This window comes from Aythya marila (assembly GCF_965140915.1).
Source record: "Aythya marila genome assembly, chromosome: 11".
Classification (NCBI taxonomy): Eukaryota; Metazoa; Chordata; class Aves; order Anseriformes; family Anatidae; genus Aythya; species Aythya marila.
The window spans coordinates 2,273,572-2,301,225 of NC_139052.1; the positions used below are offsets into that span (position 1 = coordinate 2,273,572).

General features: G+C 36.1%; 2 protein-coding genes and 2 long non-coding RNA genes across 5 annotated transcripts in view; 2 read left to right on the forward strand and 2 right to left on the reverse strand.

The window, feature by feature from the left end:
• Positions 1–1,045, reverse strand: part of GNB5 (G protein subunit beta 5) — a 20,646-nt gene extending 19,601 nt beyond the window's left edge. Inside the window, exons 1-2 of the mRNA XM_082769361.1 lie at positions 678–1,045; positions 160–271 (exon numbers count right to left, since the gene is read on the reverse strand). Of these exons, the coding sequence (XP_082625487.1) occupies positions 160–271; positions 678–752 (187 nt within the window). The 5' untranslated portion in view covers positions 753–1,045. The remainder of the gene's footprint in view (positions 1–159; positions 272–677) is intronic.
• On the forward strand, positions 102–8,909 carry LOC309882350. Its single transcript, XR_014318274.1, has 4 exons — positions 102–239; positions 916–2,442; positions 7,691–7,801; positions 8,769–8,909. It is a non-coding gene; the product is annotated as an uncharacterized lncRNA (long non-coding RNA).
• The window catches only part of MYO5C (myosin VC), a 36,076-nt gene continuing 16,248 nt past the window's right edge, over positions 7,827–27,654 (reverse strand). The window contains exons 19-41 of one of the 2 annotated variants that reach the window (XM_082769358.1): positions 27,199–27,410; positions 25,818–25,983; positions 25,307–25,453; positions 24,511–24,675; positions 24,235–24,328; positions 23,565–23,628; positions 22,195–22,375; positions 21,562–21,655; positions 20,673–20,736; positions 20,432–20,512; positions 19,890–20,070; positions 18,673–18,766; positions 17,889–17,940; positions 17,501–17,666; positions 17,167–17,254; positions 16,353–16,451; positions 15,503–15,657; positions 14,205–14,294; positions 12,751–12,901; positions 12,049–12,331; positions 10,947–11,121; positions 10,363–10,443; positions 7,827–10,103 (exon numbers count right to left, since the gene is read on the reverse strand). In XM_082769358.1, the coding sequence (XP_082625484.1) occupies positions 9,951–10,103; positions 10,363–10,443; positions 10,947–11,121; positions 12,049–12,331; positions 12,751–12,901; positions 14,205–14,294; positions 15,503–15,657; positions 16,353–16,451; positions 17,167–17,254; positions 17,501–17,666; positions 17,889–17,940; positions 18,673–18,766; positions 19,890–20,070; positions 20,432–20,512; positions 20,673–20,736; positions 21,562–21,655; positions 22,195–22,375; positions 23,565–23,628; positions 24,235–24,328; positions 24,511–24,675; positions 25,307–25,453; positions 25,818–25,983; positions 27,199–27,410 (3,036 nt within the window). In that variant the 3' untranslated portion in view covers positions 7,827–9,950. Of the gene's footprint in view, positions 10,104–10,362; positions 10,444–10,946; positions 11,122–12,048; positions 12,332–12,750; positions 12,902–14,204; positions 14,295–15,502; positions 15,658–16,352; positions 16,452–17,166; positions 17,255–17,500; positions 17,667–17,888; positions 17,941–18,672; positions 18,767–19,889; positions 20,071–20,431; positions 20,513–20,672; positions 20,737–21,561; positions 21,656–22,194; positions 22,376–23,564; positions 23,629–24,234; positions 24,329–24,510; positions 24,676–25,306; positions 25,454–25,817; positions 25,984–27,198; positions 27,411–27,654 lie in introns of those variants that run through there. The other variant, XM_082769359.1, reaches the window with a different exon arrangement.
• Positions 24,572–25,452, forward strand: LOC309882352. The gene is made up of 3 exons (XR_014318276.1): positions 24,572–24,693; positions 24,820–24,935; positions 25,331–25,452. It is a non-coding gene; the product is annotated as an uncharacterized lncRNA (long non-coding RNA).

A 27,654-nucleotide genomic window follows, 5' to 3' on the forward strand; every position in this document is an offset into this window, starting at 1 on the left:
GCTCCCTCCCTCCCTCCCTTCCCTCCCCTGGGCCCGGCGCGGAGGCCGGGCCGGTCGCGGGGCGCCGGAGGCCCGGCGGAGGCCGGCCCGGCCCGGCCTGGGGGCAGCGTCCCCGCCGCCGCCTCCTTCCCCCGCGGCCGCCCCCCGGTCCCCGCTCACGCTCCACGTCGTGCAGCTTGGCCCGCTCCTCCTCCAGCTTGCCCTTCAGGCTCTCCGCCTCGGTTTTCAGCGACGCCAAGGTCTCGTTCTCGTGCAGCCCCTCGGTTGCCATCTTTGCGAGGGAAGCGGGGAGGGAGACGGGGGAGAGAGAGAGGGAGGGAGGGAGGAGTTCTGTCGCCCGCCGGGCTCTCGGGGATGCTGCCGAGGCTCCCGCTGCCTCAGCAACCCGGCTCCCGGCCCCTCCCCGGCCCTGCTGCGGCACCGGCCGAGCCCCGCCGGCCGCCGGGCAGGGGGCTGAGCCCGGCCTGGCCTCCTGCCCCCGCCGGCCTCCGGCAGGGGAGAGCCGAGCTGCCGGGCATCGCCTGGCGCAGCCCCGGGGCTGCCTCGGCCCAGAAGCACACGGCGAAAGGCTGGGGCTGCTGCCTGCACGACCTGTGCGGGCCTGAAGTTCGCAGCCCCTGCGGAAGGAGGAGGAGAAAAAACAAAAGAAAACAAAAACCAAAACCCTAACCGGTCACCTCAGCAGCATTTTCAAATGCCAGACTGGGAAGACTGATCCTGTCAAGGCTTTGCAAAGCCCAGCTCGGCTCCATCGTTCCCTTACAGCCCAAGGAGCAGGGGGGACTAGGAGACTTGGTCACAAGGTGCCGGCAGGATGGATGGAGCCATGTGAACCCCTCTCCTCATTATGCTTCAAATTCCTCGTTTTTACCCTTGTCCCACCTTAAACGAACCCCCTCTTTATTCTGCACACAGATATGCAGACTTGGGCCTTCCCAGCCACTGAAAAGGACCAATTTCCGAAACACCAAAGGCAGCAAAAAACAGCTCCCTGTCTCAGCAGCTTCTGCTTGCGGGCAGAGAGCGAACGTGTGCGATGTGCAGAGCGGCTCACGTTTCCAGAGAAAGAACAGCAGCAAACAACCTTGCAACTTTTTGTTCCCTGGGAGTTCCTTGAAAACGTCCTCTTCTTTCTTCACAAATTGTCCTTGATCTACACTGAATAACTTTGCTCATATTGACTCTCATTGTCTCCCTTTAGCCAGAAAATAGACAATTAAATGGCTGTTGTTCAACCTGGAGATGTTCCAAGATTAGAAAGGCAGATAAGAAAATAAGTGTTTGCAGCTGTTGTTTAGACTCTGGGCACATCCTGGACACAGTACAGCCTTAGAGAAAGTAAGTCCTTTCCCACACAGGCTTAGCAGCAGTGTCACTGTCTGACCGGGACGCATGGGCAGACCTGTTGAGCTCTTCACTGTAAATCTGCGGGCTGAAGTCAGGCCTTTGTCTGGCTTTATGCTCAAGGTCTGTTTTACAGGATCTGGGCCACTTATATGAAGAGTCAAATACAGTGAACGCGTTTCCAGTCTTCCCCCTGTCCACAGAAGCTGGTGCGGCAACCCTACCAGTCTGATGGCCATGTAGGCAACTCTGGACTTACTTTAATCCAGTTACATTCAGTGTCACAAAAGAAAAAGGAGGCAGTATAATCTGTGGAGTTCACATACTACTGGATATGCTTTCATTAGAAATAAAAACACAACTTACCAGCAATCGCCTAAAAACCCTATGACAGTAAATGCCTTGTTAACACAATAATAGAATTTACTATGTTTAACCTGAAATGGCAGTTCAATCTGCAGCAGTGGACAAAAAATAGGTCCTCTTAGTTTGTGCTCTGATTTCAGATGAGTTTCAAAACATATCAGCACAGGCCAAAAGGCTGTGAAAACATCCTGTACTGTGGACTATGTGGAAAAGAGTAGCACGTAACTGAACTCTGTAATGTTATGATCCATTAATTGTGCAGTAGTGACTGGTACATGAAAGTGTTTGTTGCTGTCACTTTGTACTGATCACCAGCATTCCCTAGAAAGCCGATCACTTACAAACTGGCTGCTATGTCCTCAGAGGCAGTGAGCTTCCACATTGCCCAGAACAAGGACAGCTTTGTTTGAAGACAGATTTTGACTCTGACTTTTCCCTATGGGTCAAAGGCGTGATGACCCTTGGCTTCAAATATTTTGAGGCTATTTTGAGGTAACCATTCTGAAAGTAGTCTGCTTTCTATAGTGTTACTCTGTGGAGCTGCTAGAGAAGAATTCAATCACCAAGAATTGTGGCAAGAACAGTCATTACCACAATCGCAAACCTACCTTCCACGTGTGGCAAATGTGTGGCATTGTGGTGATAGGAATACATGCGAGAAAGCTGGTACTATTCCATTGTGTGGAAAATGGAAGGTCTGACTGTGTCACACATTGTTGACTATCTCAAAGGGTAGGTATTTAAAAAAAAAAAAAAAATATATATATATATATCATTCTTACTAACTCATCAACTGATCTTTCTTTAAGTTGTAAACTAATGTACTAATACTTTTTTGGAGAAGACTAAAAAGCAAGCACATTGAATTTCTATTGATTAGTACCAATTCCAAAATGGACAAAACCCCACAGGAAAAAGATGTTTTAGCCCAAAAGGCAACTAAGGGAAGTAGGATGATCTCAACATTGGGAATCAGCAATTCCTAACTGCTATCCCCCAACAGATACTGTTTGGAGGAAAATCAAAAAGACTGGTGATGAAAATGCATTCATGCAGCTGAGTGCAATCTGCATCTGAAATTAAAAGATGTGCAAATCAGGATGCTGCAAAAGGCTCAGCTGATTGCACACCACATTATGCACAATCATACACAAACACCTGCACAAGCGTGGCTAGGACATATTGTGCATTTTGATTTAAACCAAAGCATCTCCACAGATCTGAAAAATCAGTTACAAAAAGTAAAGGATACTTTCCTATCTATATGCATTCCATTACTACTGCAAAGAGCTCTCTGTGTTCCAGTTAGCTGTTTTTAAATCTCTTCTTCAAAATAAATATGAAGAAGCAAGCTGAAGTCAGATCAACCAGAAAGCCCAAGATCTTACTGCAGTGCTGATACAAAGCCTAACAGGATGTTAGGTACTGAGGCAATTCTTTTTGAAGTCTCAGTCTGCTTCCACTTAGCAGCTGTTTCTTTTGGTAGGAGTCTAACTTCTATAGTGCAAAGAATAAGGAGAAAGTTGCAGTAACAAACAGCCAGTTTCCTGAAACTTCAGTGTGCATTTAGTAAGTCATGCAAAAATTTACTAGATAAATTGCTATTTATAGGCTGCTGGCCAAGAAGGACCTGAACAAAGCAGCGGTTTCAAAGTCAGGGGAAGCAAGTAAATAGGGAAGGGACCATCTTTTGTCTTACATTCATTACATCTAAATTTCCTCCTAAACAATGTGACGTGATTATGCTGTGTCAGTCAGTGAACTGTACACGTTGCACCATCTATAATCACCAAATCAGTTCTCTTATCTGTCTGTCTTATAATGTTTTCTAAACACCGTTAGTTAAACCTTTTAGTATTCCTGCAGAGATAATTTAATCTGACATTTAAATACAACAACCAACTGAACACCATTCAAGTTACGGTAGTGATCAGTTCTGGGGAAGAAGCAGTGAAGGAAATCTTCTCCAAAAGATATTACACAATGGTTCAGGAAGATGAAATAGAGTAACTCCAAGCTGGAGTATAATCAGGACAACGACATTCCTCACTTTGCAAAAGCAGTTTCGGAGACCAGCTCTTCAGTGACCACATAGGTACCCTAGCTTTGTATCTCATCTAAAAAAATCCTGTGACTGTGCCAGGACAGTGCTTCCTGCTAGGAGAGTGGGTTGTCACCTCACCAGGAATTCCTGAAGATTTCAATGCCTCCAACATTGTTCCTTCTTCATGCAGGTATTATGACAGGACCTGCTGGTCTGGCTAGCACGTTGGCTCATCTCCCCCATTACCACCTTCTGGTACACACACATGGTGACAGAAGAGCCTCCATGATTCTTTTCTCACTTTATCCTCATTGTAACTACTTCCAGCTCTGACAGATCCCCCAGCGAAGTACTGCACATAGCATATGAGAACACCTGGTCTCAGTATGAAGTGTAGGCCATGAGGACAGCATTCCAGCTCTGTCTCAGTGAAGCTGAAACAGATCAGATGAACTTCAACTCCCCTCACCTCTGCTGAGTCAGTCCATTGCAATAGTTCTGTCTCTTTTGGAAGTTCTGTTAAAGGTAATGGGCAACACTCACAATTACAGGCTGAGCAGACTTGCACACATATACCTCAGAGCAGAGTTTAGACAGGCATGTAACATTTGCTTAGCTAAGGAATGCAGTGCCCTAGGGTAAAAATCTCATGGCCACTTTCCAATCAAGAATCAAAAAACATATCCTTGAACCCAGGGGCCATGTCTGTTCCAGGCTCAAGGAATAACATCAGGTGTCTGCAGAGGTGTTTATTTGGATTAGAAGTAGCTGGCCTTCAGGCCTAGCAATGCTTATTTGCTATCCAGAAAAAATCCAACTGAACAGACCATTAATATACCAACTCCTATTTTTGCAGGCTTTTCACATTCCAGCTGATAAAATCAGTAACATACCATTTCCACACATAGTGAGCAGTAGCTGAGCTGTTCTGATTTGATGTAAACAGCCCTGAGGGGCTTCTCTTTGGAGCACTTGTCACATGGACCGAATACAACCGCTAAAAAGGTCTGGTCACACATCTTTGCAGTATGAGTGAGCTGAAAGAGAGAAGAAAAAGAGTGTGTTCCAGTCCAGTGCAAAGTTTCCTGCTACTGCTCTGGTAGCTAATGCAGCTTAGGCTGTATATAGACATCTACAGACTAGATAATCTCTCTCTGTGACTAATCTCTCAGGCTTCGTGGACTGTCACTACATGCAAGGCAGTTGTACGATCTGCAGATTATATTTTTATGAAGAAAAATACAAAGTAAAATATGTATTTTGTTATAATGTGCACTGATTGCACATAGATTAATGACAACGTGGATTTTTAATTTTCATTTAATTAATGCCAGTAAACAGTAACTAGAAATACATAGCAGCTGATCAGTGCAGATTTCTCACAAACCAATATTTATTTTTTCACTCTATTATTAAATATTCAATATTACATATTATTTTTAAAGCTGAAGGATGGCCTAGGATTCAGTCAGCAGTTTCAAAAATATTATGATCAATGTGCTGCTTGAGCAGAAAGTGATGCTTCAGCACACTGAAAGCTGGGTTATTATAAGCCCCCTTTTTCTTCTCAAACCAGGTTTCTTTAGGATCAAAGCAGTATCAGCAATAGAGAATGAGACACTCTGAGATTCAGAATAACAAACAACAATACCATCATAATGCCATTTTTCTCCTTACCTTTTTCATAGGGAAAATGTAGTATTTCCCATCCTCTCAATGCAAGCTTTTAACAGTCTCTAGATGTTTAACAGTTTTTCACATAAACATAAATAATGAGTTTATGAGTTAGAAGAAGCTATTGCAAAGGAGATTTTAAATGGAGCAAAATAAATTGAACGAACTATGCAGATTTCAGGATTTGGCTGGATATTATGTAAAAAAATCAAAGTTTATTCTATGCACCTCCATTTTGCTGCTTATTCTTAGATTTTTCCATGGACAACTTGAAAAATGAGATGATAAACCTGGAAATCTTGTCCTTCCAAGTTAATAGGAGTTTCTTCTGTTGTCTAAAGGAGTTGCATAACTTCACCCCAACATATGTGAGAAGAAATCTGCCCTAACATGAACTACAGCAAATTTGCATGGAGCTTTCAGCCAGCTATACACAGTCAACAGGGTTTATAACCCATTTACTGAAAAGCAACAAATACACCCTAACATTTTTAATGCATTCTTTTGCAAACAGTGAGCCCGAGACACCAAGCCACTACCTTTTCAATGAGCTTCCCTGTACTAGTCTATCTAATAGCTTTAAAGTGTCTATAGCAGCAGGGCTCAACTATGCTAGATTCTTAAATCGATATTTAACAACTGAATAAATTCTTATTCAGAGATTCTTAGAATTCAAGATTCCCACTGAGGGCAACTCAGGTGGCAGATTTATGTACTTGATATGGAGTCTCAAGACATTAGCCCAACAAGACTTTGGGAGGAAAACTTTCACTTCATAGGAAGTGTAAAATGAAAATATCACAGAAAAAAATGTCATCTTAGTTAAAATATCATTATTAGACCTAGAGACTTTAGACAATGATCTATTAAGCTTTGAATAAATACCTTGGGCAGAATTAATTTTAGATAAAGCAAGAGAATTCACTGGAGTAACACACAGGGTGAATTATGCCTGATATCAGTACTTTACTTTAGATGAGATTACGACATATAAATCTCACTGCAAGAGAAGCCAGCAAAACTTTCAAATACTTAAAAGTGGTATTATACATGAGATACTTTATATCTTTTAAAAATATGATACAAAACCATCATTGTTACAAAGAGCTTAATCTCAAAAGGTCTAAAAAGATTTCTTCCCATGCTGTAGCCTGAATTTTTAAACATACTAGGTTTTTAAAAAGATACAGTGGAAGTATAAAAATGGCAGCATGCTGAAACATTAACAAATATGCCACTTGTAGAGAAATTCTGCACAATTAATCTTGTTGGTAAATATACAAAATTGCCTACCTTTTCAAACAACAATAACCCAGCGTTTCTCAAGGCGAGTAAATAAGCCGTATGCAACTGCTAATGTAGAACGGCAACCTCTCTATTATTAAGGCTACTTAAAGGGTATTTAAAGCTCAGCCTCTCTAAGTTGCATCACCTCAGGTCAGTTATGTACTGATGATTATAGTTTAGAGGCTTTATTTTAACTGCCCTCTTAGAATACAGAGCAAAGAATATACAGTGTTAGGCAAAATAGACCTTGCCTGTTCATTTCATATTGCAGCAATTTTTGGATGTTTCCAAATATTAAACATACTACTGAAAAGGTGGCTGACTACTGCTTTTTCCACCTATTAAATTGACATTCTGACAAACGACAGTGACAATGTTAAATCTACTTCATAAAGAAAATTCTAAGTCTAATACAAGTAGTGGCCATGCTTGTTCTTCCTTGGATATACTTTCATTGTTCACCCATTTTAAGACAGTAACTTCGACATCAGCAACATTAAAAGTTTCTGCTTTATTGGATTCTTTAGCTCCAGGGATATTTATGAAATCATGTCTGAAAAACTTGAAAAGTGCTGAAGTCACATCTGCTGTGACTCCACTGAAGTCACTGAATCATGCCATTAGATGTTTGCATTCAATAGTCAAGACAATGTAATGCAATGTGAGAAGGAAAAAAAAAAGGAAATTAGATTTCAGTCCAACACAGGTTTGGGTAGAAGAAAACTATCTTTTTTTTTTTTTTTTTTTTTTTTTTAAACCCAAATACTATGGAAACACAGGAGGGAGAGGGATCACCTATGCTGTTGAGTCCAGCTGCCAGAAGCTGCAGGAGTCACATGCCTAAACCCTCTTCATAAGCAATTTTGGTGCTTTCCCACTGCAGTAAGGATCATCCTGTACTTTTCCATTCGAATGCAATAGCTTTCTCCTTTACTATCATTCTAGGAAAGTTAACCTCAGTAATGTCTCTTTCAGGTATCTGCCCTTCATCACTAATACTGCTCCTTACATTTTGAAGAATTATAAAAACAGAGAAAGATTTGTATCTACGTATTGTTTAAAGGCATTAACGTCAACAGAAGTACAGTAAGTTTCTGACAGAATACAGTAAATACTGATTATTTTAAACTTTCTTTTAAAATATATTTTGTTCTTTGCATGCACAGCGCTAACAGCATATTTCACACAAACCTCTCAAAATAATTTAGTACCAAATTATCATAAATATTTTCCTTTATCAAGAAATTTTTAACATACAGACGTACATACCTTCTGATACTTCCGTGGGATGTAGATTTAAGAATGGATTGTGATTTTACTCATACTGTACCAGGTAACATATGTGCAGCTCCAGTAACTGTAAAAAAGGCTATACACAATTTATAGCAACTAGACTTGCTTGCTTTAAAATATTTACAGAAATTCACATGGAGCCAGCAACAGCATAACCATTCGGATAGGAGTATACACAATGTGTATATATAAATAAAATATATTCATATGTATATTCAAACAATTATTATCTGAAAATATAATTATTCCATCACTCGAAACACTACAGATTGATTTAAAAGCTACCTTTTATTTAACAGATAAGAATACTAATGTACCTATACATCTGTGACATTTTGTACAGCTTTTATTGCTATTGAACAAAATACAAAAAAATTCCTTCATATATTTTTCATATATCTCTGTGGATGGTACTATGAATATGTCACTGTTCACAGTAAATACCAAGGATGGGAAATAGCAAAAAACAGTCCTTCTTTATATTTACAGATTTTAAACACTATGTAATAATAATAATAGTAAAATTGATCCTTCCTGTAATGTTTAAATTAACTATAACAATTAGAAATTAGAAGTATTTCAAAGCTTTAGCATTCAATTTTCATAATTATATCTAATAACCTAGCTAGAAAGCTAGCGTAATTTACTGATGAATTTCTAATGACTGTCATGATTCTAGTAAGGTGAATGCTGGTTCTCCAGTTGTTCTAACAGAGTCTAGTATTAAATAAAGCTGTTATTCTTTGCATTCTGCCTGCAGGAAGAAGGCTGAACAACGCAAAAAGAGGACTACTTCTAAGGATCCTGCAATTTAAATGAAATATATTTAATTTCAATGCCAGAAATTAAGCTTGGTTTATCAGTAAGACCAGATCACAATAGCTGCATTCACTCCTACTCAATGTCAGAATTGAGGGAGGGAAACAAGCAAGAAAGAATGGGGAAAAAATGTGTACATGTGTGCATACTCAGCATATGTTCTGAAAGACACTGCATTAGAGATGGACCCAAAACAGGAGATGAACTCTTTTTTTTTTTTTTTTTTTTTTTTTTTTTTTTTTTTTAATAATCTTTTAATTTAAACATGGATCAGAACAGGAATTTTTATGTCTGACTTTTCTACGCTAATGACTGATATGAAAATGCAGACATGTCATTGCAGAGAACAAAACTAAAATCTGCCTTCAAAAAAAAAAAAAAAAAGCACCCAAATTCCCCCCGGCTAAAGAGCTGTCTGGTGTGCCTGAACAGTAATGTAAGCATTCAGCCTGAGTGAACCAAGCCAGCATGCCTACAAAAGACAGCATATGTTTATTACAACAGCAATTCTCTTAGACTGGTTCAATGTAGTTATTTGTATCAATAAAATAAAATAAAAATTGAACAATTGTGGGAGGACCTTCTGTTCCGTCTTTCTACAGTTTTCTTGTGAACTAATATGAGAGACTTATTTCATGGAATGAATAAAGGCCTAAAAAGCATAAAAGGCTGAAAGCTACTGTAAAACAGATCCAGAATATCAAGACAATGAATAGAATTACCTTGGAAAAAAATCTCTTGTTACAGAAAGCAAAGGCAAGGAAAACTGTAAAGTAATAACATTAATCCCATGGTAGTTTTCCCCTATGACTCATGCTTTAGAGTTACTGATAAAGACCCAATGCAATCTTGTCTCCTGTGGTGTAAGAAACTGCTGTCAGCTTTATGTCCAGCTGATAACATCATCATTATAGGACTATAATGAAGAATGAAGTACAGTAAGAAAACAGAAAGAAATCACAAGCTTAAATTGTTCCTACTTTTTAAGTCTTGACTTTAGAACAAGGTTTTAACAGCTTAATTCACTGCAAGCTACCGTGCCATCCACCAGCTGGAGAAACGAACCATGAAAGTCTGCCTGTCTTTATTTAGTCTCTGAGAAAATACCAGTGCATTAGTTTTATTACACCCTTGTGAGAAAGCCAAGTTTGAAACTGCTGGGGACTTGTATCATTTCCAAGGCATGTGGAGAGGGAGTGAAAGGAAACGTCACTTGAAATAGATATTTGGTATCGAGCATCAACTGTGGAACGTCCTCACGATTGTTTAGCATAGCCTGCAATCATACCAGAAAGGGTAAGAAAATACTGTATTACAAATAAAACCCAAAACATTAACATTGTTTACTTATCATTGCACATTTCCGTTTCAGGTAAGATATAGGAGACTTCTTTTGATCAACTCCAAGTGTGTAGAAGATGAGCAACTTAGTCATAATTTGACATAAGGGTCAAGTATAAATACGTAGCATCAAAACCAGTGTGTATGAAGTACTTTTTAACTTGAATTTGAAAAGGAGTAGTTGTAGCTCTTACCTGTACTTTACGAACAAATGATGGAGCCACTCTTTTCTCAAAATCATCTATTGGAGTGTATGAGTTGAGGATCTTAACTATCTGCTCAAATTACAAAAGACTATTTTAGTACGTCACAAGAAGTGAGCAGAGGAAAAGAAGAATTAAATACCATCTTTATTGGTATTTAATTGAAGTTTCAGTAGGAATTTTACAATAATTTTGACTGATAACCTGATAATTTATTACATAGATGATGACTGCTATGAATCATTTCCAAGAATGTCAGCAGGATCAAGAAGATGTAGAGAAAGCTGAACTGATTAAAGGAAACAACAAAAAAAGCCTCTGACAAAATAAAACAAAAATCCATTGTGGAATAAAAAATGAGATGGAACAAGGCAGACAGATATTCCTCACAGAAGCAGTTAAAATGCTAATGATCAGGAATGTGGGGTTAAAAAATCCAATATAACAAGTGGTGACACAGAATGATGAGGAATACTACTTTTATCAAATGAAAGGCCAATGGCTCTTTGCAACAAATTATTTTAGATAGGCAAGATTCTGCAGTCAGTATCAGAATAAAACAAATGGTTCATTACCTGCACAGTAGAAAGAGATGTGCAGTGTTCACATATTTCTTTGGCATCATCATCTGTGATCTTTTTGACCTGAAGGAGCCATGCTGCTTGAGCTAGAGGCTCTAAAGTTTCTTTGGCATTACTGCTTTGAAGATTCTTGTCTTTAAGCCATTCTTCCAAATAGCTGATATTACATCTGGGTTAAACCATGAACAGACAACAGAAACATCAGGCTCCCTCTAACAATCAAGCTATATTAAAGACTTCTAAAATCTTTGTTTCTCTAATGCAATATTCATATTCATATTCATACAGTTTAAGTTAAAAAACAAGGAACAAAACATACCTGTAGATCATAAAAATCAGACATTTAACAGCCTGCTGATCTTTAATTTTAATCCCCTGTATATATATATATAATATATATATATATAATTTATTTTTTATTATTTTTAAAGGTTGGAAAATAGAAAGCAAATTATTAGTTTAGCCGTTCGTTACAGAAAAATACCAATACATACTGGCATCGGCAAATATGTTATAGCACTATATGTCTTTAAAATAGTGATTTACAACTGAGTTTATACAGATTAGAACAATCTTTGCACATTACAAATCAGAGTTATAACTGAAGACCTAAAGCTTTCTTTATTAACTTCTAAGAATCCTTAATGTCTCTGTCTCAGTGCTTTTCTCACTGCAGAGCCTGAAAAAATCAAGTTTGCTTTTGTCTATTTGCCAGACAGGGGACACTACCTGTTTTGAATTAAAAATACTATTCATCATCATGAGCCCACAAGCATAGGAAGAAAACTGAACACAGGACCAACTTTGAGCTCTAGACTGTCATTTTCTCTGTTTTTTCCTACATGGAAATCAACATGTCCATGGACAGCATGATTTGTATTGTTTTAGGTTGAGAAAGCTTAGCTTAAAAGGCAAAGATCTATTTTTTAAAAAGAGTTTAAAAAACAAAAAACAAAACAAAACCAAAAACCAGTCGACTACTTCCAGCAGAATGGTCACAGAATAACTAATGACTTAATAATAAAGAAGTAGGTTACATTAAAATGTTAAAAATTCATTCTCAATCAACTGCTTGCTGAAAGTTTACTGGCTTTACCTTATCTGCATTCCTTTTCTACAAGAGCACATGTCCTTGCGGAGGAAGAGACTATTGAGGGTAACAGCTCCAATCAGAAAGAAAAGCTGCTTCACTGCTTGCTTTAGAAGCTCAGAGTCCAAGCCATTCTGGCACATAGTACTATAAAAATAGCTGAGTTGTTGCAGGATAGAGGTCATTGTGTAGGTATCTGTGTCATCTATACTAGAAGAACGTTTACGGAACCCTGTAGGTTTCAAGCCAGAAATTCCTTGGAGACTTTCATATTCCAGCATGCCTGGTACTGAAATACAATAAAAAACAACTGGTAAGACTAACACTCATAAGGCTCCTTTCCGTTACGTTAACTTAGTTCTTCAACTAAATATAACTTTAAGATATTTTAAAATTTAAATGATAGAAGAAAAATAATATACTGACAAAGGATTCTGGAGCACAAAAATTTTGAAAACCCTATTCTTTCTGCAGAAGGCTGGTCTGTTTCAAAGCATTATACCATACAGGGAAACTGTTCAGAGGAAAAAGTCTCTCCAAGCCCTGTGGGGATGTAACAGTGGAATTTATATGTGCAGAAACACACATGCAGGTACACACGTATAAATGAAAGAAAGAAGTCTGTCCCATCCCTTCCCTCCACGTGTAATCTTTATTCATGTACTTAACAAACTAGATTTAACTGTGTTTGGAGTTTTGCTGTCTTACCGATCATGGGTTGAATGTTGTTCTCCATTACAATAATGAATTGGTGATATATACGAATGGCCAAATCACTAAGAATTTGTCTATATTCTGACAGATCAAAATGCTTCAAACAGTTCTTATTCTGACGTGGGGTGTTAGACTTCATAAATTCCTACAATTAAGTTGTAGATATAATTATCAGAAATCACATGACATTATAAACTGGTATTATATTCCAACGTATATATTAGAGTAATCCATTCTGTCTCTGGCCAAAATGGTCTCAGAATGAGTGAAATCGACTGCTAACTACAATGGATGCATCTAGCTCTGGGCTCCTTGCACTTATTATTCCATTTAATGCTCATGCTTACTCTGTTCAAAAGCATACTAACGCCAAAGGAAAGGCATGCCTAGATTTCGTTGGACTTTGCAGCAATTCCTTGATCACATAAACAGAAATCAAACTATTTAATTAAAAACAAACAAACAAACAACAAAAAACAGTTGTTTAAATTCTGCTTGCAAAATGCTTAAAAATGATAATTAATAATGTATGCTTTATTGCTGCAAAGGGATCTAATTTTTGGACTTTTCATAAGAAAAATTCTGTTTCAAAAAATCTAGGCTGAATCCTAACTTGTGTGAATTCTTGAGTGTTCACTACAAACATAGATCAACACACAAAATTCTGGATTCAGACCACTCCCTACTGTTGAGATTACATGTTATAAGATTGTTATTTATTGAATTTAAATGTTTTTAATTCTTCATTGCTCTTTAGATTTTATCGATATAGCCACAAGAGGGAGTACTGTTGTACTCAGTTGTACACAGTTACTGTGATTCCAAGGCTTTATGGCACCTGTTGGCTTTAATCCTGATGTGCCTGTGCAATTTTGCTTCAGTCTATTTAAGTTAATAAAACCTAGCAGTAAAATATATTAAGAGTTTGCAATTTAAAACAATTTTGAACCACGGGATAAAATTTAACTTAAACTAGCAAGTTAAATACAGGGACAAAAAAAGAGTATTATATTGCTCCTTTCCAGAGAATTTCTTCAGTTAGCTCATAATGGTAGCAGCAAGTGTTTGAAGTGGTCACAATTATAAAGCAACTAAACCCTTTTATATATATGCAGATGGACATCTGAAATCCAGCTCACATTAAATTCATGTATAGAGTTTCATTTACATAACGGTTTCCATGTTAGGAAATTAACTGACTTAAGCACTTTTATGTTTTTTGGGGATCACTGGATCAGGTAATTCTATACTGTCTTATTATTTGTGTAAGATATATCACCACTGCAAAGCAATACAAATATTGCAATATTATAAATATCAAAATATCTTGAAGGAACAGTGATGACCTGGTGAATAACTATCTATTGATTATCTCTGTTTATTTTGCTTATTGAACTAAAGTCTGACAGAAGTAAAGTAATGAAATGATTTGATGAAATCACTCTTACCTCTTCCCCACTGTATTGCTTCAAACAGTTAAGAAAATAGTACGTATTGGAAAGCCAAAAGGACAACATCTCAAAATCTTCTGAATTTTCCTGAAAATGACAGAGCAAACTTATAATGGCATTGTCTTACTAAGTTAGCTTAATTTCAAAGATGAAACTTAAGACTACTACAGAGTTGGCATAATAGCACACATCTAAGGCAGAAGGAACATAACAGCATCTGTAACATGCTAACTGTACAAATCATTTATTTTTTTTTTAGGTTAACATATATACAGAAAAAAAGACCCCTCTTTTATTTGTTAAACATTGGTTAATTCTTATATGAGAGGCGCTAAATACATTAGTCTTAAGTAGTTTTACACATTTCTATGTGTAGTGAGATGGTGTACTGGAGGCCTTCCTGCAGAAGTGTGAACAATGCCTGTATATAGAAATGAAACTGAACTACATATAAACACAATCCTAACTACACATTTTATTTTTGTTAGCCTAATATGCACAAGCATTTTCTTATGGATAAACTGTTGTATAATTTTTTGTGTGTGCGTGTGAACCAACCACAGGCATTCTTTACATAACAAATTCAACTGCATAAGCCATGGTCCATTCCCACCTGTGTTACCAAGCATGCCTGGTGTTTTACTACATTCTAAATCCATAATAAAGCATTCACATAGCTGAATTTGTAATGTAGGTGAGATAACAGATGAATGATTCTTATATATATCTTGGTTTTGTAAACTGGCTGGCAAAGTAACCTTAATCATTCAGGTACTAATGCTGAAGTACCAAATAACATGCCAAGAAAACGTTATTCTAGTAGAACAGAAGTACAAAACCCTCTGATTTTAATAATAATAATAATAATAATAATAAAAACAAAACAAACAAACAAACAAACAAAAAACAAACCTGTCTACTGACAAGTATACTAACCTTCATTTCTGTCCATCCAACTTTTACCTGTGCTGAAAGCACAGTTGCACTTAAAACCTAATTAGCTACTCATTTTTTGATGTAAAATACTTTAAATGGTTTTGCCAACAACCTTTTCAGATAAAGGTAATCTCTGTTAGTACATGTTACTGTGTTAGAGTGTTCAGCACAGTGGAACCTTAGCTGGAGACTTTATATGCATACTACTACTAACAGGAAAAAAAGTGTCACTAATAATAATTATTCATTATAGAAATACTAGCAAATGAAAGTGTCAGCATTTCTCAGGTATTGTGCATGCATCTCATAAACCTTACATAAAAATCAAAAAGTACAATACAGCCAAACATAATTCCTACCTTAACAACTTGTTTGATACCATCAATGGTTACATTTATGAAAGATTTCAGCATGTCAGCATCATTCAGATAATCTGCATACCTCACACACATGAATAGGATGTGAGCTGGAAGGCCAGGTATCATATTAACTACAACTCCACGTGGCTTTAAATCTGCATAGAGGAGAGTGATCAGGATAATTATATAAAAATAAAAAGATTTAAAGTGTCATTCTGAAAAAGACAAGCTCAAATGCATGGAAACATTGTTGAGTTTACTATTAACTGCAAACTAATGCAAAAATCTGGTTTGTCACTAAGACTGATATTGTGAGGTAACTCAGAAAAAGGGCAGAATTCCCCTACAAGAGAAATATGAAAGCAAAGTTCCCTTTAGTGAAAGGAACGATACAGAAAAACAGATGAGATTAATACATCACACGTGGATATATGACCAATGACTTACAAAAGTTAGTAGATCACAGAACGGCTTGGGTTGGAATGGGCCTTAAAGATCAGAATGATGACTAGGATGGCTAGGAATAAATTACTTCCTGTATGACTAGAAAGTAAACTCAAGTCCCTAGATCGCTCCTGAGATTTACAGCTTTATAAATGAACAGATACTAAGGAAGATGATAGAATAATTTAAAAGTCAGACACGATTGCAAAACAGATGAAGCTCTTTGTATTTGAAATGACTGGCAGTAGAAAAAGAGCATCCCCAAGTGGTTATAGTAGTAAGAGAGAGGGATAAAGCCAACTTTGAACGTAAATGAGAACATCTTGTAGTTTTTGTTGTATTTTTCTACACTGACAATCACTGACTACTGATAAAATGTTACTTAAGTGAAGTGTTACTATAATACCAAGGATCAGATTCTGAACAATCCTTTCTTCATCCTCTTTTTTGTACTCCATCATTCCAATGTACTCTTTGGACAAAGTTGGCACGTGAACTTCATTGACTGTCAAACATAAAGCACTGTTAACTGCAGATAAATGACTCAGTCATCATTCATATGTTAGAACAAACTACTGGAGAAAAGCAGTTTCTCTTTAATAGAGTACAGGCTCTGTTCACATTAATGTTTTTAGCTTACAGTTCCAAGCATTGAGTTAAATAATATTTATATTATTCATGTGAATAGTTTCACTGGATTCAGTGGAATTACTTACATGAATAAGGCAATTAAATAGCAGTGGCACACATCTACATTAGTTACTTCTGGATCCATTTGAAGTGCATTCTACAGTGAAGAATTACTTGCTATGTAAGAATTTTGTACAAACTAACTTCATATCAGTAACTATCTGCCATCTGAAGACCTATGTCAGGAGAAACTCATCTGATGCAAAACTAACATTCTATTCTCAGAGACAGCTTATGTGAGGATATGTGTTAACTTTTATTGACAGAACATGATGCCTCTGAATTAAACTTTATCATATACTCTAGGTCTCATATGTGCCTATTATTTAGATGGAAAAAAAAAAATACAGGAAGGAGCTTTTATAAAATTTCTGTTGATGGTTCCCTGGCACTTTTTCCTGAGGTTTTAAATTTCTAACTCCACCCCAAAACCCTACTTTTTTTTTTTTTCAGTTTTGTAAATCTACCTCCTCTACAACACACGCTGACCATCCAAAGCTACTACTACTAATAGTCACACAATATTTTACCTTTTTCAATAGTCTTGGTAAGAGTTTTGATCTGATCTTCCAATTTTTTAATTATTCTATCTTTCATGTCTAGTTTTTCTTCAAGATCCTGTAATAATCAAAGTCAGTGAGTTCAGAGAAATCACAATAAAGAAATGCTTTCTACTGCTACATGCTATTGCCACAATTAAAACCATTACAATGTATTTTTACTTATATTCAGTGGAAGAAAAATGAAACTTCTCTACCTTTTTTCTCCCCAATGAACATGCTGCCCATACCATACAATCATGATTTCTTTCTTTTTATCTTGCATTTTAGGTACAGTTTCTTAATGAGGATTTCATTTCCTCACCATGTTTTCCACAGTAAGTCGAGTTGTTTCTTGCTTTATCTTGCTTTTTACTTCATCATGGATTTCATCTTGCTTCAAACCGTTGCTCAGACCTTCAATTTCTTGGGTTATGACATTCAATCTCTCTTTGGCTTTTATGTTTATTTCATTCTGTGCCTCATTTGTTCTAGAAACAGACAGGAAGCTTTGTCTTTTACTGTTCTTCTGTTAAAGCACAGTCATGTCATATTTGCCCATTACCTATGAGCTGTATTCAAGGCTGCAAGGTGAATCTTATTTTGGATGTGCACTTCAATTTTAAGTGATTGTTACGCCCAGCCTATAGCACTTACATAAATTAAAATATAAAATAAAAAAAAAAAAAAAAAGGAAACATAAATCTATTTACCTCCTTAGTGTTCTGTCCCCTTCTGGCTCATGATGCAGCTGATTAGACATCTCTTTCAACACAAGAAAATAAGATCACATTTACTTACTGTTCTGTACTTGTATTTAGTAAAATCTTTTCTTACACTCATTTTTTTTTGTAACAAAAATTAATATCATCACATAATGCAGAGAAATATTTAAAAATTCTACACAGAAGATTATATGTGATAGGGGATTTTGACATAATTAACTTCTTACAGTTGACAGTCAAACAAATTGTAAATTTTTAAAAAATAAGTTGCCAAGGAAGACATTACACTTAGAGATACAGAACCCACAGCAACTTATGCTCTCCTAAATAGAGAAGTACTTTCAAACAAGCAAATTTAACACGAACATTTCCCCATCTCCTACTCTGAATTTTTCAACACCCTCTGAATTTCACCTCATGGAGTACAACTTAAGTTCCAAATCATCTTTCCTTCTTGACTGTTTCCAAAGAGCATACTTTGTTTCATATATTCTTAGCCCTGCTGAGTATACTTCCATACATCCAAACCACAGAACTAAATGACAAAAAAGTTCAAAAATGAAAGAAGTGCACATATTTGCATATATTTTTGTTTAATAACAGAGCTATAAACTATACAGCACTTCTTTCATGGTGTTTTTTACATTTTACTGGCACTTAAGTAAGTAATCAGGCAATGAAGTAATGCTGCTTCAGCTTTTACACATTCAAGTCTAGGAAATTCATTATGTACCTCTCAACTATAAGACCGATGACCACAATGGTATTTTACCTTTCAACTTTATAGTCTGTTCTTGAAGACGGTTTTCAAGATCTAATTTTTGATTTTCAAGTTCAGAAACTTGCTGTTTGAGATCTGGAATCACCTTTTAGAGAAAAAGGACACTTGCATATCTCAGCATGTTCATTTTGAAACATCTGTAATGTTACCTATGACATCAGAAGACCTTCAACTGCAAATAGGTAAAGACTGGGAAGACAACTGTGGGAGAGTACTTGCCTGAATTACATAACTTTTCTGGAGGCATCTGCTGCCAGACACTCTTTAAAAATTAGGGAGCTAACAAATATTTGGACTGAGCCAATACTACTATTCTTATATTCTGTATTCTAAAGGAAATTAGACAATTAACTTTCCTAGCTTGGTTAACTTTGGAAAAAGATCAGTACGTTATCATTTTTAAGAAATAATGTTATTAGTTACTTTTTGTTGTGTTTTCAATTTATGAAGTTTGTTTTGAAAATATTTCTAGAGCTATACTTCACTTAGCAGAAAAAATGATACAGTATATATGGTCTTCTAGTAGGATAGCACTTGATGTTAGATAGGTTTTTACACAGTACTAATAACCAGTTAAAATTTTTTAAGTCCTGCCTGCAATGTATTAGCGACGTTATATGGTTAGCTGCCCCCTGGTGGAGAGTACCTCAAAACTGCATAATCTAGTGCCTCAGGCATCTGTTTTTTAATTGACAACCAAATCACAGAATTTTTCAAGCTGAGAGACAGCGACAGCTTTAAAGAGGCTTCAGATCAAAAGATGCTAGTTTCTGCCCTTTGACTACAGGGGGAGAAAAACTAAATTCTAAATTTGAACGCCTCAAGTATTTGTATTACAAATCTGAAGCTGGTTGTGGGTTGCCAAAGTCAGAGTTTGTAAAACAGTATTTTGCCAATCTGTGATTAAAATAACATAATCAGGTTTATGTAAAAAAAAAAAAGGGGGGGGGGGGGGCTTAGAAAAAAAGGTCTCTGTGAGGCTGCCCCAACAAGCTGTACACTTAGACAATAACGTTAGCTGCATTCTAACATGTTATCCTTGCATGCAGGGAAAAAGCCTGTATGGATGTGCAATCTTAGATGGCCACAACTGTTTGAACCTTGTGAATGAAGGACATGACTTCAAGATTTTGAGGGCTCTGCGACACAAACTCTTTTGGGTTGAACTACTAAGTAACAGTAAGATACTTTGGCTTTACTACACTTACCATGTTTTCTGAAGTTAGCCTGCTAACTTCAAGTCGAATACCATCATTTATGTCATTTTCCTCTCGAAATAATTTTTGTAGATGATTAATATCTTGGCTAAGATGTTCAACTTTGAAATTCAAACCTTCGATCTCCTTTTCATAGATTTCTTTCTGAGACTGGAAGTGACTTTCCAATACTCTATTAAAAAAAAAAAAAAATTACTGATGTGGTAATGACCTCAATGCAATGGGTTAAGTTTCATACAAAGTGAAAAAAGTGTTCTACATGCAGATATGTCATTGCATTACCTGGGCATTAAAAGAATTTGAAGGTATGTGTGATACCTCTAAGGAAACATTTCCCAGACTGAAAACATGCACACATTTCACTGACTTAGTTAAAAGTGAGTTAAAGCTACTCAGTCAATCATATAACATAGTGTTGGTTAATTTATTAAACAGGTGTTCAGAATCACACTGCCAAATCAATTACTCACTTATCTGTTTATCTTCTAGATCACAGCTTGGAGTTATGAAAAACATTGAAGAACTGGACTAACCTCGTAGCTTTTTTCAAGCCCTCGTAAGCAAACCACAATTCTCCATCCTCATTTAAGTGTTCCAAATCCTCCGTAGACAGTCTAGAATACAAGGCAGTATTGTTACTGTGCAGGTAAACAAAATGCATTCCTTATATATATACATATACATATACATATACATATACATATACATATACATATACATATACATATACATATACTTTTATTTTTTTAAAAAGAGACCTCAGAACAAAATTACCTGCTTCTTACATCTTCAAAATCGTAACTTTCCAGAAGCTGTTTTGTAACTTCCGACATCTTTTCTGGAAAAAAAAAAAAAAAAAGTTTATCATATGAATAATTTCCTTCTCATATTTCCGATTAAGTTATCATTATAAAAATCAAACCAATCTCTTCCCGAATCTGTAAGGTTCTTTCCTGGTACTAAGTAAATATTTACTACCAGAATATGATGAGGTATATGAGTGTACTAAGGTACACTATTAATATTGTTTTTTGTTTGTTTTTTTAAAACACATCAAACTTTCACTGTAAAGTTCCATCTTTCTGTTCTAGATCTAGACAACTGCTGCAGTTATACAGATTGTCTTCTTGTGCTAGCCTACCACATTAAATGCTGCAGATACAGGTTTGCCCTATAAGACACTTTCTTAGCATTGTACAAAGTGCACAACAGCAGTGCTCTTATTAGGTACCTTTTCTCAAAGAGACCCCAGTTCAGCAAGTTATTTAAGTGTATCAGACAGTTATGAGACCTGAGGCTAACGACAGGCTGAATGAAGGCCAAATAACGTATATTTCCATATTCTTGGGTCACTATGATATTCTTTTAAAATTCTAAGTAAAGTTTAAACTACTATTATTAATTTTTAAACAAAAAGAAGAAAAATTTGAAATCGGTTTCTTGGTACTCAATGATTACTTCATAAAACTCACATGGTTTTTGTTTTACCCCATGCAAGTAAAGCTGTGAATTGAATTAAATCAGTCTGGAACGAGAAAGATTTTTTTTTTAATTATTATTATTTTTTCAATCCTAGCAAACAAAGAAAAAAAAAAACAATTTAAACTGGCTTGGTTCACATCATGGTTGGGAAGTTCCCTGAATTATCTAATGTGTAGCTTACCCCTCATTTCCCGCTTCTGTGACTGGGCCTGCTTTTCAACATCCAATTTTTGTGTCTGCAGCAGTTCAATTTCCTTTTGCAACTCAGGTATTTTCTTAATCAGACACGAATTACAGAATGAGACAGAAAGTGAATGACAAGGGCTATATATCAGTTAATTCATAAAGATAATTATTAATATTAACAAGTTCATATGCTAGAAGGCTTAAAATGTGTTGTTTAAAGCGTCCGTTTCTTAGCAGAACAAAACATGATGTAGTGAAAAAGTATGTATTTGTCATGGAATTGAGTCATAGGAAAAAAGTTAGAAATTACATTTATGAAAAACAAACCTGAGAAACAAACCCCTTTTTGGGAAAAGGAAGAAAAAAGCTCCACACATTAAAATCCATATTCATGCACAATTAGTCATACTCTTGAAAACATGCATTTCTTTTTGTGAGCAATAACTTCTATTGAGTACTACACGAAAATGATACAACATAGTTATTTATAAAATACATCTTATTAATTACTATTTGTTCCAAAATGTTCTTGAGGACAAACAATGAAAATAATCTATAAATAAAACATCCGTATTGTCTACTTGCTTTATCCTGAAAAGACTCCAAAATTCATTGCGTCATACTTTACCTGCGTTTGTTTTGTAAGTTGCCCTACTTCTATTTTCAGGCCATCCTGAATGATAATTTCTTGCTGAATTTGTTGCTGTAGCTGAGATTTTTCTTCTTTGAGAACCTTAATTTCTCCCTTGAGCAATTCAATCTCCTTTTCATAATCATGTTTCTGATTTTGGATTTTTTTCTCAAGTATCCTAAACAAGACAATGAAAAGATGTTTTTCTTTTCCTGAACTTAGAAGTGAAAGAGGGGACTGTGTTTTTCTTTTAATTTGAAGGGCATATTTCAGTCAAGAAAGCTTAAATGAACTGTAATTGCTTGAAAATGCTACCCTACATCCTTAGAATGAACCTACAAAATGAATGATAATGAGATAAGAATGTCCCTGTATTTCCCTACATCCTAGTCAGGTATTGGGACTGTATTCAAGACAGAACCGAACTTTTCCACTTAAAGGCTAATTCTCTAACTCTTTGCCTACTTAAACAACTCTCTGCTACATTTACATAGGCACACTGAAGAAGGACATAGCAGCAGAAAGCCCCATGTCCTTCTCAGTAACACAATGGAAGAATCTTGGCATTTTCTACTGGCACCTGCTGGAATGGACTGGCTTCCAACATAATACTGTTAATGGGGAAAGCAGAACCCCCCCCAAAAAAGTTCTCTTATTATACTCTGAAGTCTATTGTAACTAATATCAGACTGAACTGAAGCAGAACACAGCTTCCGAGCCTCAGAAACAGATTCAGTGCACTCTTCAAATTTCAGAGGACAGAATTTCTTTGGTACCTATGGTTCTCTGTCATATATTGGTAAAGAGTTATTGTAAAACTCTTCCATAAAAACAGTAATATTTTTTTGATCTGAGAATGTCATACTACATTGCTAAAAATATGTTTAAACCTGCAAAGAGTATAGCAAAGGGGAAAAAAGTTTTTCCCCTATATTTTTAACCTAAAATATTTAAAATTCCTGCCTTTCCTTCACATTGAATCTTTCAGTTCTGCTGTTTAACAATTACTTCACAGGAAATATGACTGGTGTGGCCATCAGCTGCCTTTCTAAATGTCTGAATACTGAGGATATCCAAAAACACCATCATTATCAAGGGCTCCTTTTAATTTTCAAAGATACATGAAAAGACAGGAAACTGCAAAAACAAGAAGTCTTAAGTCTGCAGTATAATTTTCTGCATGTGACTGACCCACAATCATGGGGGCTCTTCTTCAACTAAGTACATAAAGAACTTCAGTACTAGCATTACTGTTCAAGAATACTGACAGATTCGTAAGTGATGTGATTATATTTAAAGCAGGAAAAAGAAAGGCAGAGAAAGAAAAAAAATGGATGTTTCAAAAAAATTGAGTTCAGATTCCATACATTCTCTGACTTTCTTCTTTTTGTATATCATCGAAGAGTTGCTTCGTGAGGGCATCCATTTTCTCTGTCAAAAAATATTGCAGTATTTCAAAGACCTTCACGCAATTAAGTGTATTTATTAAAACAGTGTTATCAAAATTAGAAGGGGTTTTTTTGTTTGTTTTAATAAGCAATCTTTAATATATTTTAAACTATTTTTATACAGAAATTATCTAAAATGTCAAGAATTATAACAGTAAACTTGATAAATAATGCTACAGAACAGTTCTGAAGCACCAAAATTTTATTCCTCTAAAGTTTACTCAATATCATGTGTTGCTTGAATCCTTCAAAGCTAAATTCTTAAAAACATTATATTAAAGGAATGAAGGACAAAGAGACACTTTAAAGGAATGCACATGCTATCTCTAAGATAGGAATTGCAGTAAGAGCAGAGCTTTTGCTACTCAAAGAACAAATTTCATTTTAATTATTATACTAAAAGCATTTGCCCTACACATTCTAAAGTAGCTTCAAAGAAGAGAAGATTAGAGCCAACTTTCAATTTTCTGTAAATTCAGAATTTATATATATATATACATATATATATATATATACACATTTACATTTGCTGTAAAACTGACTTTACAACTTTCACCTCCTCCTTTAAAACTCCTGTTAATTATTGTACCTTTCATTTCCTCAGTTTTTTCTTGGAGCTTTATTTCTAAGGTCTCTTTCTGTTCTCGTAATTCTTTATTCTGGTTTTCAAGTTTGAAGATTTTCTGTACACACAAAAAATAAGCAAAAGATACAATTAAGAAGTATATACAAACTTCATCCTTCCTCATCACCCCACAAAAATTGAACTTACTTAGCAACACTCAGAATCATGCATTTGATAAATCCAGCAATGAACAATTTTTCAACTAAAATATAAGCACCAAAAAAAGTAAGGAAATTGTACCTGTTCACTGTCCTCTTTATATTTTTTCCCTTTCTCCTCATATGTTCTCTTTTGAGCAGTTAACTTTTCAAGCTCTAATTCAAGTTTCTGAATTGTATCCAAGTCATTCATATGAGTTGAAGCCAGATTGGTCAATCGTTCCAACAAGCCATGATTTTCTCTACTCTACGTTGAGCAAGACAGGTAAAATAAAACAAAAGAAATCACACTTGAAACTGTTTAATAGCATTGTCTCTTAGTATATTTCCCTAAAAAATTACTGCCAGAAATCAGCTCTATACTTCAATAATCAAACTTATTTTTGTGTAGAACTCTTCATGGCCGAAGAGAATTACTTTCAAGCAACTCATTGGCAGTACAATCTATGCTTTGCCACTCCTCAGCTGTGGAAGACGCATCTGACCTATTTCTGCTCATGATTCCAGGTCAATTGTGATTATTTCAAAAACAGATTGTTTGCACCAACTAGGTTAAAGCTACTATCTTAAAGATAATTGGACTGGTATGACTCAAAAATAAGCCATGAAAGGAACATAATACAGGATACCCCAAAGTTATTAAATATAATGATCCAGAGCAGTTATTGGATCATAATATTTAATAATAACTACAAGATTATAATGAAAAATAATATATATTATTAGATAATAAGGGATTATATCCCTTACAATATTCCCACTGTATTTCCATGTCTTGTAAAGAAAACTATGGATATCATAATTCACAGAAGTCTCTAGTTAACAAATAGATATGACAAAAAGACAGTAGAAATCATAAACTGACTGGTGTTCCTCACCTGTTCTTCTATCTTTTTCTGCAGTCGCTGAACTCTGTATGAAAGCTGGATATTTGATACAAACCGCCGAATATTCTGAAATCTGCGCCTGGCAAGCCATGCACGGGCATATTTCTGAAGGATCACAGCCTTGTGTTCTTCAAGCATCTTTAAAAGAAAACATTTACATATGTCTGTAATTATCTGTGGCTCAATCAGCATCAAGTAAAGTGTTCTGTGAATCTACACACATTTCTATGCTTCTGTCAGAGGTATCAAAGTACTAAAATACTCAGACTGCACACACAGAAACTAGACTCTTAGTTCTTAAGAACTCTTAGCAGTTCAGAGATTATATCTAAACTACCGTGTAACGATACTTTTACAGAAAATGCATAGAAAAAGAATAGAAGATATGAGTACCAGACATGCAAAAGGTAAAGTAATAGGGATCACTGCCCTTGTCTCCATCTTTCTTATAGATCAGTAGCTGTTTCCAGCTACTGAAATAAGAATTTTTAATAGACTGTACCTTCCGGTATTTTTTTCTTGCTAGAAATCCTCTTGTAAAAGCTTGAATTGTTACAGCAGCCACATGGATGAGCTGGCAAAGTTTACGGACCAGGTAACCTCGGCAATATTTCTGAATAATTATAGCTGCCCATGTTTGCTTCAGAGCTCTTGCAGTTATGGCTTGCCTTCAAAAGACAAAGATCACTTAGATCACATTTGATTTCTCATGCTCATTCCCTCAGCCTGACAAATCACACAAAAATAGTTTGGTTGGCAGTGAATATCATATAGAACTATTTCCTTTTAGTGAAACACACAGATTTTAGTCTTACTTCCATGACAACAGTTGCAATGCAACTAGTTTATACTAACAAAAGCAAAGTTGTATCAACCAAGTATAAGATGGAGGTGCAATTGGGACCAAAACAATGAAGGGTCCCCTAAAGGAGGTGGGTGTATTTACTTAGTATCTTGTTCCATTTAGGTTGCTCCTGGAAGGAAAAGTTACCACTTTTCCATACTACATATGGCCAGATCTCAACTCAAGTGCCATGGTCAATCCCAGCTCGTAACTGCTGGGTGCTAATTAAACCCTGAACTGGGGGAGAAGATTCCAAGAGCAATTTGAGAGTCTTGTATATGTTTGTTTTTTTCTGGATTTCATGTGAGCTGATAGCTACAATGGCTGGGGTGTCCTCCTTACAGGCCACATGCACAGAAAACAGAACATGCAGCTTACTAGAGCTCAGTAAACTCACATAGCACTGGCTTACTTCAGGGTGATAGTTTCTAGAAGCAGAAGATACTGACAACAGGCATCCACCACCTAAAACACAGCTTTTTCTTCAATGAAAATGGAGTAGGGGGAGCAGCCCACAAACTTTCATGTCTTTTTTCACAAGCAATTTTCTGATGGTGTCTTTCTGAAAATTTCAAAGGCTAGATACAGCCATCTCCCTCCTCCATCTGCTTTTTGAATGACTCGTACTATTTCTTGGCTGCACAATGCCTCCTAATAATTTGCACAAACTAATTTGTAGATCCTTGCAAGCTGATTTTCCTTTCTGCTTCCTGATTTCTTCTCTGGCTCTAAAGCTAAGCAGTAACCCTAAGCCAACTACTGGGTCACATATCACTAGTTAAAGACTAAGCTCCTCACAGGTAGACAGACCTCTCAGGAACCTGGCAGACATTTGAAATCTGCTAAATTGCCTTTCTTCTCATCAGCCAAACAACCTGAACTTTTTCAAGTACATCATTACAATAAAGAGGATAAAAATACAATCCGGATTATTCTTACGCAAAAATTATACTTCCAAATTAGTGCTGGGTATGAGTTTGACCTTCTAGATCCCTTCAGGCATGCCCTGAAAACAAGCTAATTTATCAGCCAAAAATACCGTACAGTCCGCTGCCCACGGAAATACTGCTGTATTGTAACAGCTGCTTGTTTTATGCGAAGAAATTTCTTCCGCTGCAGCCAGCCTCGAACGCTCTTTTGGATCACGATGCATGCATGTCTCAGTTTATCTGATCGTAGCTTTTCTAAGTAAGCAACCTGTCCTGCTCTGAAGAAAATTTTTGTTCTCCCAAACTGATACTGGTTAGGATCCTGAAAAAGAAAACGATATATTAATTTTTTATTCTGTTATTGTAGACCAAACACTCTATTCCTTTTATAAATCGTCACTTTAACCAACCTATTCTGAAATGACACGATCTTGCCAAATACGAATATCCTCTCTGTCTTCATTACATACAAGAGTATATGACAGAGGAGAAAGCCAGAAAGCAGGAAATAAACAGATTAAAAGGATCAAATTAAAAGGAGGGTCTGGACTTATCATTAAGGTCTT